Source organism: Oryza sativa, chromosome 6 (genome assembly GCF_034140825.1).
Source record: "Oryza sativa Japonica Group chromosome 6, ASM3414082v1".
Classification (NCBI taxonomy): Eukaryota; Viridiplantae; Streptophyta; class Magnoliopsida; order Poales; family Poaceae; genus Oryza; species Oryza sativa.
The window spans coordinates 6,335,421-6,350,264 of NC_089040.1; the positions used below are offsets into that span (position 1 = coordinate 6,335,421).

Consider the following 14,844-nt stretch of genomic DNA (forward strand, 5'->3'; position numbering starts at 1 on the left):
CACATAAGAAGTATAATATCATGAGCAGTGGTGCTATACTCTTAGAATCAGTTGTTAAGGATATTTTATTATATTATGGATGGATAACATATATCGGCTTAATTATTAGAATTTTTATGATCCTTTTAGCATGCCAATTGTTTTTTATTTTTAAGGGTAGCAGAGGATTTGTCCCATCACTCTTTTTATTTATTTCAATAAAAACTAATTGGTTGTGTGTCTTATGATAAAGACCAAAGATATAATACATTTCTATTATTTAAAAAGATATATCAAGTTCAAACTCGTTTACACATTTTTTTTTTTAAAAAAAAGAAGACATTCACTTATAAGTAGTACACAGTATTTATAAATTGGATTTGTTTTTTCTTTCGTTTCTCGATATGTGAGCTGATTTTAGACTAAGACTTTATAGAGAATATATGTATGTTATCAAAACTTTAAGGACTTTGTTATAACTATTTATTGAATATTATTTGAACAAATGAGAGGGCATTTTCTCAAGGGATTAAAGGCGGCTATCTTTTGTTGATTAGCTGCATACTTGATACTTTGCTAGCACTCCGTGCCCCATCATCCGTCGCCCCCAAGGCCCCAACACATGCGAAACTGCAGCTTTTGTCCGAACGAATGCCATGCTGCCAACTGACGGGTCCAGGTGCCCGGACCGGAGAGAATGCTACCTTGTGAAGAAACATAAAGGCAGGGATCCTTCCCGACCAAATTAGTTTTAACCACCTTTCAAAAATTAAAGGCTCCTGTTAAAAAAAAAGAAGGAAATATAGAGGATTGAAATCCTATGGAAAATAATTCTATTGAATCCTTTGGAAAAAAAATGGCCTCCTTAAAATTCTTTAGAATTCCTATGGAATGGTCCATTTCATAGGAATTTTGGAGGAAAACTAATCTCTCTTTCTTGTGTCTTGAACTCCTATGATTTTTCCTTCATTGTTGCCAAACAACATTTGTTGTAAATTCCTGTGTATTCGTCTCCTGTAGGGTTCAAGAAAGCATGACATTTTATTCCCGTGTTTTTTCCTCTCTTTGAATCCTGTGTTTCAAAGGACCAACGGAACGAATGGATTTTACAGAATTTTGGAGAAAACGAACTAATTACAGTGAAAAGCTCATAAAGTTTATGTGTTCCAAAGGAGCGCTGAGTATTAACGAAGAGCAGTTAACTTGCTTTGAAAATCAGCGGTAAAAGTGGCATTCGTATGAAAGGCTTGTAGTTTGACATCCTAAAGCCTCGATATCCTAGCATGCTGTTGAACAAACCTCAAGTTGCTAGGTCAACAAATTAAGCCATTCGCTTTCATTTGACAAACTTGCTCATAGGGATCAGGGAGTGCCAGAATGCCACTGGAACTCATTTGTGAAAGGAAGAAAGTGTTGTGCACATAGCACCAGTCTTTTGAAAACCAGTAGATATTACTACCATGCATGTGCCTACTGCCTAGTACTACTTATCCAGTCAGTTTTTCTTAAAAAAAAAAAGTCAGTACTCCTTCCCAAAAACTTTTTCCCAAAAATATCAAATCAATTCTTTGGATACTTACATGGAGTATTAAATATAAATAAATTTAAAAGCTAATTGCACAGTTAGGGGAGAAATCACGAGACGAATCTTTTGAGCCTAATTACAGTTAGGGGAGAAATCACGAGACGAATCTTTTGAGCCTAATTAGTCCATGATTAGTCATAAGTGCTACAGTAACCCACATGTACTAATGATGGATTAATTAGGCTCAAAAGATTCGTCTCGCGGTTTCCAGGCGAGTTATGAAATTAGTTTTTTCATTCGTGTCCGAAAACCCATTCCGACATCCAGTCAAACATCCGATGTTACATCTAAAAATTTCTTTTTCGTGAACTAAACAGTTGGGACCCCCTTTCTCAAGTCTGAAACAACACTGATTGAGCAATCGCTTGCACTCAATCAGTCGCTTACAGTCCTACACCTCCGTTGGTTTGCCTGTCCAATCTGCTTCATTTCGAGTTAACACGTTAGTACTTAGTACTACTTTGCCGCTTCATAATAGAAGTTTTGATTTGTATAGTCAATTTTGAAGGATTGAAAGATTTCCCAAACTCTATACCACTTGCGGATTCTTGTAAAATTCACGTACTCCAAAGGAGGTATGAAAGTAATTCAGAAGTAAAATTGAAAAGAGCATACCAGAGGACATGCTGCAGTAACCAAGGTAATCGGACGTTGAATATTTAAATTTTGGCTAATAAGCATAAGCATATGCGAAAAAATGAGGTTCACAAGCTCACAGCCTCGCACGTTTTACTTCGCGAAAAGAAAATTTTTAGATGTCACATCGGATGTTTGACTGGATGTCGGAAGGGGTTTTCGGACACGAAAAACTAATTTCATAACTCGCCTAGAAACCGCGAGACGAATCTTTTGAGCCTAATTAAGTTGTCATTAGCATATGTGAATTACTGTAGCACTTTATGGCTAATCATGGACTAATTAGGCTAAAAAAATTCGTCCCGCGATTTCCATACAAACTGTGTAATTAGTTTTTGTTTTTATCTATATTTAATGCTATATGCATATGTCTAAAGATTCGATGTGATCTTTTTGAGAAAAAAAATTTGGTAACTAAGGCCGTGTTTAGTTCCCTGTCCAAATTTTTTTTAAGTATACGGACACACATTTGAAGTATTAAATGTATACTAATAACAAAACAAATTACAGATTCCACCTGTAAACTGGGAGACGAATTTATTAAGCCTAATTAATCCGTCATTAGCAAATGTTTACTGTAGCACCATATTGTCAAATCATAACGTAATTAGGCTCAAAAGATTCGTCTCGCAATTTACATGCAAACTGTGCAATTGGTTTTTTTATCTATATTTAATGCTCCATGCATGTGTTCAAACATTTGATGTGACGGAATTTTTAAAAGTTTGAAAGTAACTAAACACAAACACAGCATAAACCAGGCCTTATATCGAAAGGGAGAGGAAGAGAGATATCATACTGCAAGGTTAATGAACATAAATGTTCACTGAGCTGACAGCCAACAAAGCGAGGTTTGGGTGCTTGCTTCGGCAGAGAAATAGAAAACGTTTTGGGCCCATGCAATTATCTACTCCAGTAAGCTACTCAATGCTGCTTGCAGGCTCATCACATGCAAAAGGAATCAAAATCATCGCCTTCGCTCGCTGAGCTGCCACCATGCTTCCAAATGAGAAACGGGTGGTTGGTAGCTAGGACATCTTCACCTCTGCAAATTCACGCTACAAACATTAGACAGATAGCTTTTGCAAAACACGGTTACACAGCTTGGTTACCATGGCAGGAGGATGTTTATTCATGAAATAGCACCAAACAGTGTACCTTCACCAACAACAGAAACTGTTTCACTTCCCAGTCATCCACATCAAAAAGCCTGAGTACATGGAGTTATTAATATTACCACTACCAGCCTGTCCAGAGGGGAATCCCCAAAGCAATGTGAGCTGAACAGGAACAGACAAGGTCCAGAATTTAAGCTCCACAGCGGGTGTGATGAGGAACTACTACGCTACAGCACAACGAATGATGAAACGCTATGCTATCCATCATGCAGAAACCGAGCACATCCCCTAAGCCGGAGCCCATAACGCTAGAAGGAAAGTGAGCTTCTATAGGTACAGACATTGAGCAGCATCGCTGTACATCAGTCTTTTGCATCCAGGCGGAGTACTTGCAGAACATGATGGTGTGTGTGTGTGTTCTGGACATTTGCCTCGAAGCAGAGGGGTTTTGGATATTGCTTCAGTCCTCCCTGAAAAAAAAATGGAACAGAGATATCAAATGTCACGTCACATCTCATGACCCAAAAATGTTGACGACACATTAATTTATGAGGCAGCAAGGAGGGTACAGCTCCACTATAAGTACAAGCAACAAACTTACTGTTCACTTAGACGGCTTACCAGGTTGTTCCAACAATATTTTTGTGCTCTTAAACTTAAGACTGGCATCTACTGACTGTAAGAATAACACGTGTTGTCTACAAGTATAACCCAAGCAACAAGGGGTCAATCTCAAATGGAGGATCTTATTGCACATTTAGGATAAACATTTCAATTCAGTTCAGTTCAGACTCCAGCCTGAGATGGATTGTGGTAAACTTGGTTGCAGCAGTTTGGATAGCTAACTTTCGTAAATTTATGTTGCAAAAGTAAGATATTGTTGTTTTTCGAAAAACAGAACTAGTGCGAGGGAACTGTAGCTGGATAACAAAATTTATCTAACTTTTATCTCATAATCCGAATACTACTACTACTTTGCAACTGCATTTCTACAGCAAATTTTAAAGTGCACCACAGAAAGGTATAGCAACAGAAAAATGGCCCTTAATTGGCACAGAAAATATTCAAATGATAATTTTCTTAACCAATTCTAGTGTCGTTGACTCTTATCTTTGTAATGGCATAATACACAAAAGTTAAGTTTCTAATTGCTACAGCATGTTGCAAGACCCAGCAATTTATTTTCAATGTTGCTTTACCTAGTATGCAAGAGGGGCGAGTTAGCAGGCTTTAAAGACCGCTTAATCGTAATACTAATTATATTTATGAATCTACTTTTATATAATGTACAGAAAATAAACTAACATGTGGGCTCTTATGCAGGCCAGCAGGCTGCTCACTTGCATCCTTAAATAGTGCCGACATAAACTATGTCACACCCACATCACAGAAGATTATGCTTGGTGTAGTACTCCAGAAAGTCAGAGGCACCAAGAATAATTCAAAAGGAAACCATTACAAAGAACAGCTTCCATAAGATAGTACCACACTGATTTCACAATTCTAGTTTTTGTAAAGTGAACATAGAAAACTATATTGAATTCATATTGAAGAATAAAAAAAAATCAATGGATACACATTTACTGAAATAGATCAACCAGCACACAAAATGCAAGAATTTTTTGCAGTAAGCGTCTACAGAAAATATGGCCATTTGAGCAAAAGGAACAAACTACAGCATTCTGAATGATGGAGGCATATAAAAGAATCGCAAAAACCTAAACATAAGAAGGCCAGGTTAATCTCAATCAGCACGAGGAGAAACTCAGCTACTCATTATGGAATGTGAACATAAAATCAAATGACATAACTACTTAATTCGTTGTTCCAATTGTTTCATAAGCCCAGTCATTTTAGTTTCCTGTGTGCTGCATGCGAACAAAGAAGTGCCATTCCAAGTCCATTCACACAATCTTAACTATGTCCATTCTGTTTTCATACTGGGAATGGTTGACCCTTACAGCTAGCAGGTTGGTGACCAGGCACCTTATTCTTAATTTGAGACTACCATTAATAGCAAAGGTAATCAACAGCGATAGACAGTAAAACTCATTGATGAAAAAGAGAAAAGGGTTCAGAAAACTGATGTGAAACAGTTTAACAATGTTTTGATCATCACTTTTGCACAACGTAGTAAGAGATTCATGCATACAATCTTAAAAACCAAGCTATTTGACCGTGGCTCTGTCACCACAGATTAGAAAATTTCAAAGATGCTAAAATAAACTAATTTGCAGGTTTAGCTTAAATAAATTTCAGCAGGGCCTACTTCCAACCGTACACTGCTAGATTCATGCAAATTATCAAGAAATCAGGGCTAACAAAAATTTAAAAGAACTGTTGCATGTTCTGAATTGATAAAAGCATGAATCTGGCATTCATTTTCCTACTAAAAATGGAGTGTAGATATAGGTAAGCATAGTTCCTTGTACTATCATAAAAAAGACATGTGTTTTTTGGTTTTTAAGGAAAAGTAAAAAAGATAAACATCCTGGAATTCACACAAGAAACAAGTACATCATGCTATTTGGTTTTGTGGACCTTAACTTATAAGTTGTAAAATAAATCCAGCTCTATGTCTTGTTCGTTTCTCCAACAAGAGGGGGATGAAATTTTGGATACTCGTCGCACGCTTTTCAAACTGCTAAACGGTGTGTTTCATGAGAAAACTTTCTATATGAAAGTTGCTCTAAAATGTTAGATTAATCCATTTTTCAAGTTTGTAATAATTAAAACTCAATTAATCACACGTTATTACCACATCATTTTGCGTGAAACACTTAATCTTTATCTTAATCTTCATCTTCAGGAGATTCAAACACCACATACATTGCGGTGTATATTTTGTCACATAAAGCGTAATATCCATCAAAACAGCATTTGATAATTCAAAATTATTTCATATTATCACTGAAGACTATACTCAATTGAATGATTGATAAAAAAACCCCATAATCTGTTTTCTTATCTAATATAAAAATTCCACGTTAGAGCACTTCTACAGAAAGATTTATGTCAAAACTCCAAATTAACAGATATTGAAACCATTGGCTCAATTGTATTTTATTTTTCCTCAGTTTTTTTCAATTGTAAAAACTTCTAGTTTTATCATTTGAGTCAAAATATCCATACTCTAGCTAAGGGTCCCAACTTTCTGAAGTCATTGATGTGCTGAATATCGTGTAGGATGGTGGTGCATACAGTCATAGTCACATATTGGCCATGAAACATCTTGAATCTAGTGTGTAGTGTTCACATCATTTTGTACTAGCATCAGTTCTCCACCTTCAAAACCATCATGGTAACTAAAGCCTATATAAGGATGCAGAACTGAATCACTCCGTGTGCAATTCACTGTTTACTGTATTTCTTAGTAGTTCTTTCCTATCTTTGCATAGCTTTGTGTGATAAACAAGTATCAACAACTGCCACCAAATACATCGCAAGGTAAATTAAAGAATGTTCATGATCCATACCATTTGATGAGTGAACCAAAGAGGAAATGCTGCATAATCGGCACTTTCTCAAGCACCTCAGCCTTGTACATCTTGAGCAGCCCGCTGTTCACCTTCTTCCAATGTGGTACGCCACTGATATCATCCAACATTGGCGAGTGCTCTGCGAACGGCCCCTTCTTCACCTTCTTCACATAGGCAACGCATGCGAGGTACATATACTCCTTTGAGAAGTTATCCAGGATATCCGGGTTGTGGATCGACTTGGGCTTCATGTACTTGTGATCAATCAACTGCGCCGCGCCAAATATGAATGGGAGGAAGTGGTAATCGTCGAGCCCCCACACGCCATGCGAGCCAGCGGGCTCCAGCAAGTAGGTGTCCTGAAGCGTGCGCATTAGGTCCAGGTATGCAGCGAAGACCCGTAGCACAACCGCGGGGTAATCAGCCTCGGTGATGAGCCCAAGCCGTGCTAGGCAGTAGAGGAACGCCGCGAAGTTGGTCTCATGCCCCGTGCCGTAGTCGATGCGGGTGGCGTTGCCGAAGGAGTCGAGAAGGTACGGCGCAAGCTCGGCCTCGGCGCCGGCGAGGTCGGGCGACCCGGCGGTGGCCATGATCGGAGCGATCAGCTGGTTGGCCGAGTCGGAGAGCTTCTCGTGCCACAGGCGGAAGGCGGGGTTGCCGTAGCGGGAGTTGTGTGGGAGCGGTGGGGTGGACGCGACGAAGGCGGAGAGCGCGGAGATGAGCTCGAGGAGCGCGGAAACGACCGGGGATGGCGGGGACGGGAGCGGGTCGGAGAGCTTGCGGCCGTGGACGGAGGCGGAGAGCGCGGCGACGAAGCCGAGGAAGTGGCGGCCGTGGACGGAGGCGTGGAAGCGGGCGATGTCGTCGGGGGAGGTGATGCGCTTGGCGGGGACCTGGAAGGCGAACGGCGGGGAGGCGGGCGGCACGGGGAGCGGCTGGGGCACCGGGGAGAGGACGATGGCGGCGGTGTTGGTGGGCGCGTTGATGGCCGGCATGCGGATGGGGCGGTACGCAGGCGGCGGGGAGTCGGAGGACGCCGACCAGGGGGGAGGCACGGGCGTCGTCGTGGGCGCGCCGCAGGAGCGGCAGAGCGGGGCGTGGCCCGCGTGCGCGGCGGAGCCGGGAGGCGGGCAGGATGTGGCGGATGGTGGTGGTGGGTTCGATTCGGGGTTGGACATGGCTGCCGGTGTCGTCGTCGTCGGCGGCGGCGGCGGATCGGAGACGGGAGTGGGTCGACGAGGGCTGCTACTGGAAGGCACTACGGCGGCTGGTCGCTAGAGAAGAGGAAGCTGCGGCTCGCCAAAATGGTTTGGGCTGATGGGCTCCATGGGCCAGTATTTGGGTTGAAACTGGATAGCCCAGCCTTCTTTCGTCAGGAGAAGCTTCCAAAATTATTATTTTTTATAAAGAGACTACTAAGTACTAATAGGATATATTTATTATCGATAATTGTTTCTCTCAAAAAAATTGAAAAATATAAATATAATATAGTCGAAGTATAATTATATTGTAACTCGCATGTAACTATAACATAAAAATCCCACAGTTGCATGCTATTTCCGTGAAGCGGTGATTGCGAGACCGAATCGGCGAATCCCCCTTAACAACATGCCTATTATGATTTTTTTTCCAACCTCGTTTGCATGAATCGTAAAGAAAGTCTAATGGTTTAAAATTGTATAAAAGTTGCTTAGAAGTTATATTGTAATTGTATATCGGTTACGATTTAATTTTACACTACAATTATACTATATTTACATTTGAACTTTTTTATGAGAAATTTTATCGATAAGTATACAGCAAAACAGTTTTTTAATAATGGATAATTCGGTATTTACTTTAAAAGAAGTTACAGTCAATTACTACAAAGTTTTTAGCATAGTAATAACAGATGAAGATTTCCGATTTTTTATAGAACAGTTTTGTAGTTTATTCGTGAACCTGATGCGCGGTTCGGAAAATGGAATCGCTAGAATTGTGTTGACACATTTTCTCCTCCATCACAGTCGGCGTTTTGAAGCGTCTGATTTCCTTTGTCCCGTGCCGTGCATATTGCTATGGCAAGCTAGCGTTGCGGCTGTCAACATGATTAATTAAAGCTTAACATCTTCATTTGTTCAAGGTTTTACAAGCATGCATACTATACTTTATACAAATTTACATCCCACTTACACATCACTTACACATGTAATTATTGTGTAATTTTGGGACTTACATATGTAATTTTGAAACTTACATTATAAATACACTAAATTTACATATGTAATTTAGGGATTTACAATGTAAATACATGCTAGCTATTTTTTGGTGAAAAATATGGTATCATAAATATAGCTACTCCCCGGAAAAATGTCGCTCAAATATCAGAACCGCAGAAATCGCTTCAAAAGCTGCATTCCATCTCCATGAAATCAGTTGGATGCCATCGAGATTTGCATTTGTCCACACGTTTGGTGTGGTTTAAAGGTATTTGTACAACAACTCAACAAAGTAAACCATGTTGCTGGCCGTTCTTTTGAACCATATTTTGGAAACACACATTGACATTATCCAGCTTCGTCTTTCTCGTGGCTACGTCAAGCTACGGTGGACATTTCTGTGCTTAAACGTGAATTTAAGTTCATCCTCGAATAATTTACATCGGCTATGATTACATTTTGCGGTAGCATACAACAATCACAGCTTGCTCTTTCTTGGAATTTGTTCAAACCATCCAATTAATCACGAGTGACAAACCAAACTATCAAATAATATTTTCGTACGCACAGAGCATTAGAAATTAGAACACATGAATAACTCATTAACACATCACACATGCTACAATCCTACAATGCATCGATCATAAGTTCATAACTCAATACAAGCTCTCCTTCTCATGATCAGGGAGCAAATTACAGGATGCACACGCAAGAATATATATGCAACAAGTGAACACGATGAATGAAAATAAATGAGCCATTTATTTTCCATTTTTTTGTTCTCCTCGATCTCATGCAGCTAGCTAGTGAGCTAGACCATTCAATTGACTTCGCCTTCTTCTTCCCGCGAGCGCCGCTCCCGCCATGTCTAGACAAGTGTCTTGCACTGCGACGTCGTGGGGTCCCACAACGCCGGCAGCAGGTACTTCCGGCCGGCGAGCCCGACGGCGTTGTAGCTGGCGCCGGTGACCGGGTCCTTGAGCAGCTTGCCGGGGTAGCCGGGGAAGGCGCCGCTGCCGAAGACGCCGGCGCACGCCGTGGCGGCCTCCATCCCGGCGCCGGCGTCGCCCTGGTAGTACCCGTCGCCGAAGGGGTTCGTCACCGTGCCGGCGAGGAGCGCGGCGAGGCTGATGACCATGCCGTCCACGCCGACGTCGCCGTTGGGCGGCACGAGCGGCGGCGCCTGGGGCCCGTACACCGGCTGGTGGAACGGCCACGCGCACTGGCCGGGGCACTGCTGCGCCGGGTTGCCCGCCCACAGGTAGGCGTACCGCGCCCTGCCGTGCGCGCCGACGCCGCCGCCGTGGCCGTGGACGCCGCACCGCGACATGCAGAAGGGCGCCACGAGGACGTCGGGCGCCGTGAGCACCGCCGTGACGGCGCCGCGGTGGTGCCCCGCCGCCCTCGTCAGCGCCGTGACGTTGTCCAGCGAGAGCGACCGGCCGAGCGACATCCGCTCGTCCATGACCTGCATCCCGAGCCGCAGCCGCGCGCCGCCGCCGCGGTACAGCGACGTGGTGCTCCACCACGCCGCCACGGATGGCACACGCGGGTGCTGCGCCGCCGAGGCCGACCGCACGAAGCCGGCCACGACGGCGCGCTGCGCCGGCGTGAACCGACCATAGTAGAGCACATTGACCGTGACGTTCCCGCTGAGCACCACCCCATGGTGATCCTTGAGCACGATCGGATCGGGCTTCACCAGGAACAGCATCCGCGGGTTGAACGCCGCGCACCCGGCCGGCGCCACGGCGACGACGATAATGTAACACAACAATGGCCGCATCAACGCCTTCGTGACGCGCTCCGCCATCGCTAACAAAAACAAGATCAACGAGGTGTTGCGACTTTGTAACTTTGTAGTATGTGAGAGAAGTAGCTTGCTTAGCTTGTGGGTTTTGGAGTCCTCGGGCTTAAATAGCGGTCCGCGTGGAGCGTGTCAGGCGTAATGGCGACGACGTGAGGGAGGAGGTGGGGCGCGCGCGCGACCGTGTGGATTTGGGTGGCGCGTCGAGGGGGAGTTACGACGCCCATGGCCCGCGCGTGCACGGTGCACCGGCTGGATTCCGCTACGAAAAACCGCGGGTTTTGGATTGGGCGGAAGCCGTATTTCGTCGGAGAGAATGTCGCTGCTGGCACTTGGTCCGGCGGCCAGAACGTGGCAGCAACGAACATTCTTCATGGCCATTGAAGGACGGGAGATCTTGGTGCGTTGTTTCGGCTGGGGAGAGTATTATTTTTGGGCTTATTCTGTCAGCGTTTGAAGATTGACTGATGCTATGCTCGCTCGGCACCGACGTGGTTTTGGAGCCAGTAGAGAAGCTGCTAGTTTTGCTGCCGGCATAATAAGTTTTGTAGTTTTAATATTTGGTATTATTTTCCCTGCATATCTGTCAGAAAAGAAATGATCGGGAGGAAGTCTGCCTTGGACCAGGAAATTTTCCTGGCCCAAAAGATTTTGATTAGGAAAACAAGCGACAATATTTTGATTTTAAATTTGACAAAAGAATCCGGAAATGGACAACAGAACATGCAGTATATGTTTATTGTAAATTTGACAAAAGAATCGGGGAATGGGTGACAATAAAACCGGCGATTATATTTTGATTTTAAATTTGACAAAAGAATCGGGAAATCGATGACAATTAACACACGTGGGGCTTCCCTATTCGTCTGAGCTTACAGTTTCCGGCCCATCAACCAAACCTCTCGTGGGCTCGTGGCAAGGCCCCCACAAGTCCACAACTATACAACCCACAAGCGTGGCGCTGCGCCACCATGGGAGCACCGGATCGCGTCTCACGTCAACGTGTCGCGACACAGCGAGCGCACGCGTGCACCGCGCCGGCCCGCACGGCGGCACACCGCTCCTCCTGGCGACAAAAGCTTCCCAAACAAAATCCTTTGCATAATTATACGGTGCAGCATGTGCGCTTCCACTTACAAATTCAAAAGTTCTTTTTATTTATAAAGCGTCGCTAACTTTGCTATAGTTGTTGCTACCCAGCAAGCAGGCAGGCAGGCAGCAGGAAGAGCCAAACATAGCCGATCGAGTTTGACACGAACTTATGTACACAACATGGTCACGTACTCACATCACATACATACATACAGACATACTACTATCAGCATGTACACAATACACAACCCGACGCGTGGTGGACAGGTTACACGAGCGTGGAGCAGGCGGACGTGTCGGGGTCGAAGAGCGCCGGGAGGAGGTATTTCCGGCCGTGCGCGCCGTGCGCGTTGTAGCTGGCGCCGGTGGCCTTGTCCACCAGCAGCGCGCCGGCGTAGCCCGGGTACGCGCCCTTGCCGTACACGCCCGTGCACGCCGTCGCGGCCTCCAGCGCCGCGCCGCGCTCCCCCTGGTAGAACCCGTCGCCGAACGGGTTGGTCACCGCGCCGGCCACCATGCTGGCCACGTTGATCACCATCCCGTCCATGCCCACGTCGCCGCTGGGTGGCACCAGCGGCGCCGCCTGGGGACCGTACACCGGCTGGTGGAACGGCCACGCGCACTGCCCCGGGCACTGCGTCGCCGAGTTGCCCACCCACGCGTACGCCGCGCCGGCGCGCGACACCGGCCCGTGCGTGCCGCACCGGCTCATGCAGAACCCCTCCACCGCCACGTCCTGCGCCGTCAGCACCAGCGCGACGCCGCCCTTCCCCGGCCTCGCCCTCGCCGCCAGCGTGGGCAGCTGGGACAGCTTCAGGCTCTTCCCCAGCGAGCACCCTTCGTCGGAGACCTGCCCGGACAGCACCACGCGCGCGTTCTTGGCCCGGCCGCCGCCGCCGCCGCCGTGCGCGCCCCCGTTCTTGCCGACGGCCACCGCCTTGGAGAGGTACAGCCGGTGAATACTACCCCACCACTGCGACACCGACGGCGCCGGCGCCGCCTGCAGCGGCGCGGCGAGCGAGAGGACGAAGTCGGTGACGACGGCCTTCTGCGCCGGCGTGAACCGGCCGTACCAGAGGATCGACACGGGGATGTCGCCGCTCAGCACGGCGCCATTGTGGTACGTGAGCTGGTTCGGCTGGGGCTTGACCAAAGACATCAGCTTCCTATCCGCCATCGCCGACACAGCCAATCCTGCGACGACGAGCATCATTGCAAGCAACAAGCTCTGCTTCTTCGCCATCCCGGCAAGAAGAGCTCAGATTAATCTAGGAGAAGACTGTGTATGTGTGAGTGTCTGAGTGATAATGTGAGAAGCAAAGCTAAAGCTGTGAGCTGCTTATATAGACGAGTTGAGCTGTGTCAAGAATGTGAAGCATCTGGATATGCATGTGTAAAACAAAAGTAATTTTAATTTCTCTCTTCTTTCTCTCTCCTTGGAGAAGGTGCAGCTAAAAGCTCCAAACTCCAAAGGCGTGAAGTGCAGATAAACAACAACCACTGGTCTCTTTCCGTGGCATTCATCACTGAACAGTACTCCCCTACCCTCAAAAAAAAAAAAAAAACAGTACTCCCCTACACAAAAACAAACGTATAGTAGGAGAAAGATAGTATACCTCCATCCTAAAATAAGTGTTGTTTTGCACTATTCATGTTTAACGTTTGACCGTTCGTCTTATTTGAAAACTTTTTATGATTACTATTTTTATTACTATTAGATGATAAAATATGAATAGTACTTTATGTGCGACTAAATATTTTTAAATTTTTCATAAATTTTTCAAATAAGATGGACGGTCAAACATTGGACACGGATATCTACGACTGTACTTATTTTGGGACGGGGTAGCAGTACTTTGAATTAGAAAAGGTGACATGATTGAATGGATTAGGATCCAAATAATCACAACCCAGGTGTTAGTACTAGTACGTGGAGCGGCGAGGTCAAAACAATGCAACATGGATCGGACCACGAATAATTGGAGGGACCTCATCAGAACATCATGACAGATTTTTCATTTTTTTTTAAAAAAAAACAGTTTTGCAGCGTAGAAACTGGCTTTCCAGAGGTCACTCGGAACTTTCGATCGGATGGAGGGAGGTTGGTGCCGGAATTTTGACGGTTATGTCGAATGTCGATCGATCATACTCCTCCGTGCATTTGCATCCACGGCAATCATGACTCCAGCTGGATGCATGGTTCATTGTATGCTCGCATGGAGGAGATACATGGGCCATATTGTTCAGCTAGCTGCTTCGGCAATTCAGCATCAGTCCAAATAAGCAGATATGTTTGGCCCTCTGTTTTCAATACTTGTTTTTGTTGGAGAGATGCCTTTTCTTTTAAGAATTGGTATGGTTTAGATAATCTGAAGCGCTCTTTAGTGAAGGAACATAATCTTCAGGTTCTTTAGCTTTTGTGGCCTCTAAACTACTTGGTGGCTCAAAGTCTGCATGCTGCCGCCGCTGCTGCTGTAGAATAGTACTAATAATACTTGTATACTGATTGATAGGCCGATTGCCTACAAGTATTAGCAACTTCGCATCATGCTATTGACCAACCTAGCTAAGCTAAACCCAGTGGCATGGACAAAAATTATCGACAAAGCAAGCACTCAACCAAACGGAACATTATATTGGACATTTCGACGCCCCAGCTGGCGCGCATGCAATCGAGTGTGGAGGAGTATTGTAGTAGTAGTAGAAGGGAAGGATCGGAGGACGTGTCGATGCGAGGCATCGGCGGCAGCAGAAGCAGCAGCCTCCTGCCTCCCCCGGCAGCTGCAGTTGACAACAAAAATGATGCATCTGCAGTTGCAGGGGCGCAGGGTTGCAGAACCTGCTACCACCATTAAAATCGCGCGCTGCAGTCTGCAGCGTTCAGAGAATCGTCAGTCATCGGGCCAAGAGCTGCCGTCAGAATTGCGCACGGATAATTTGTTCAAATTTG

The 14,844-nt window shown here is 45.3% G+C and overlaps 3 protein-coding genes across 4 annotated transcripts; all 3 read right to left on the reverse strand.

The window, feature by feature from the left end:
- Positions 1-3,308: 3,308 nt before the first annotated feature.
- On the reverse strand, positions 3,309-8,047 carry LOC4340511 (uncharacterized). 2 transcript variants are annotated; one of them, XM_015788534.3, is made up of 2 exons: positions 6,795-8,047; positions 3,309-3,788 (listed from the first exon to the last, which is right to left on the reverse strand). In XM_015788534.3, exons 1-2 carry the CDS (start codon positions 7,973-7,975, stop codon positions 3,779-3,781), a joined length of 1,191 nt encoding a protein of 396 aa, XP_015644020.1. In that variant the 5' UTR covers positions 7,976-8,047; the 3' UTR covers positions 3,309-3,778. The 2 variants fall into 2 exon arrangements, with proteins under 2 accessions (XP_015644020.1, XP_066167472.1); XM_066311375.1 differs by lacking the exon at positions 3,309-3,788 and having other exon boundaries at positions 6,767-7,894; positions 7,935-8,047.
- A 1,563-nt stretch (positions 8,048-9,610) lies between these two features.
- Positions 9,611-10,881, reverse strand: LOC4340512 (protein EXORDIUM-like 2). Its single transcript, XM_015788536.3, has one exon. The coding sequence runs from the start codon at positions 10,806-10,808 to the stop codon at positions 9,864-9,866; it is 945 nt and encodes a 314-aa protein (XP_015644022.1). The 5' UTR covers positions 10,809-10,881; the 3' UTR covers positions 9,611-9,863.
- A 1,054-nt stretch (positions 10,882-11,935) lies between these two features.
- Positions 11,936-13,205, reverse strand: LOC4340513 (protein PHOSPHATE-INDUCED 1 homolog). Its single transcript, XM_015788537.3, has one exon. It carries the CDS (start codon positions 13,135-13,137, stop codon positions 12,163-12,165), a length of 975 nt encoding a protein of 324 aa, XP_015644023.1. The 5' UTR covers positions 13,138-13,205; the 3' UTR covers positions 11,936-12,162.
- Between the last annotated feature and the right edge of the window lie 1,639 nt (positions 13,206-14,844).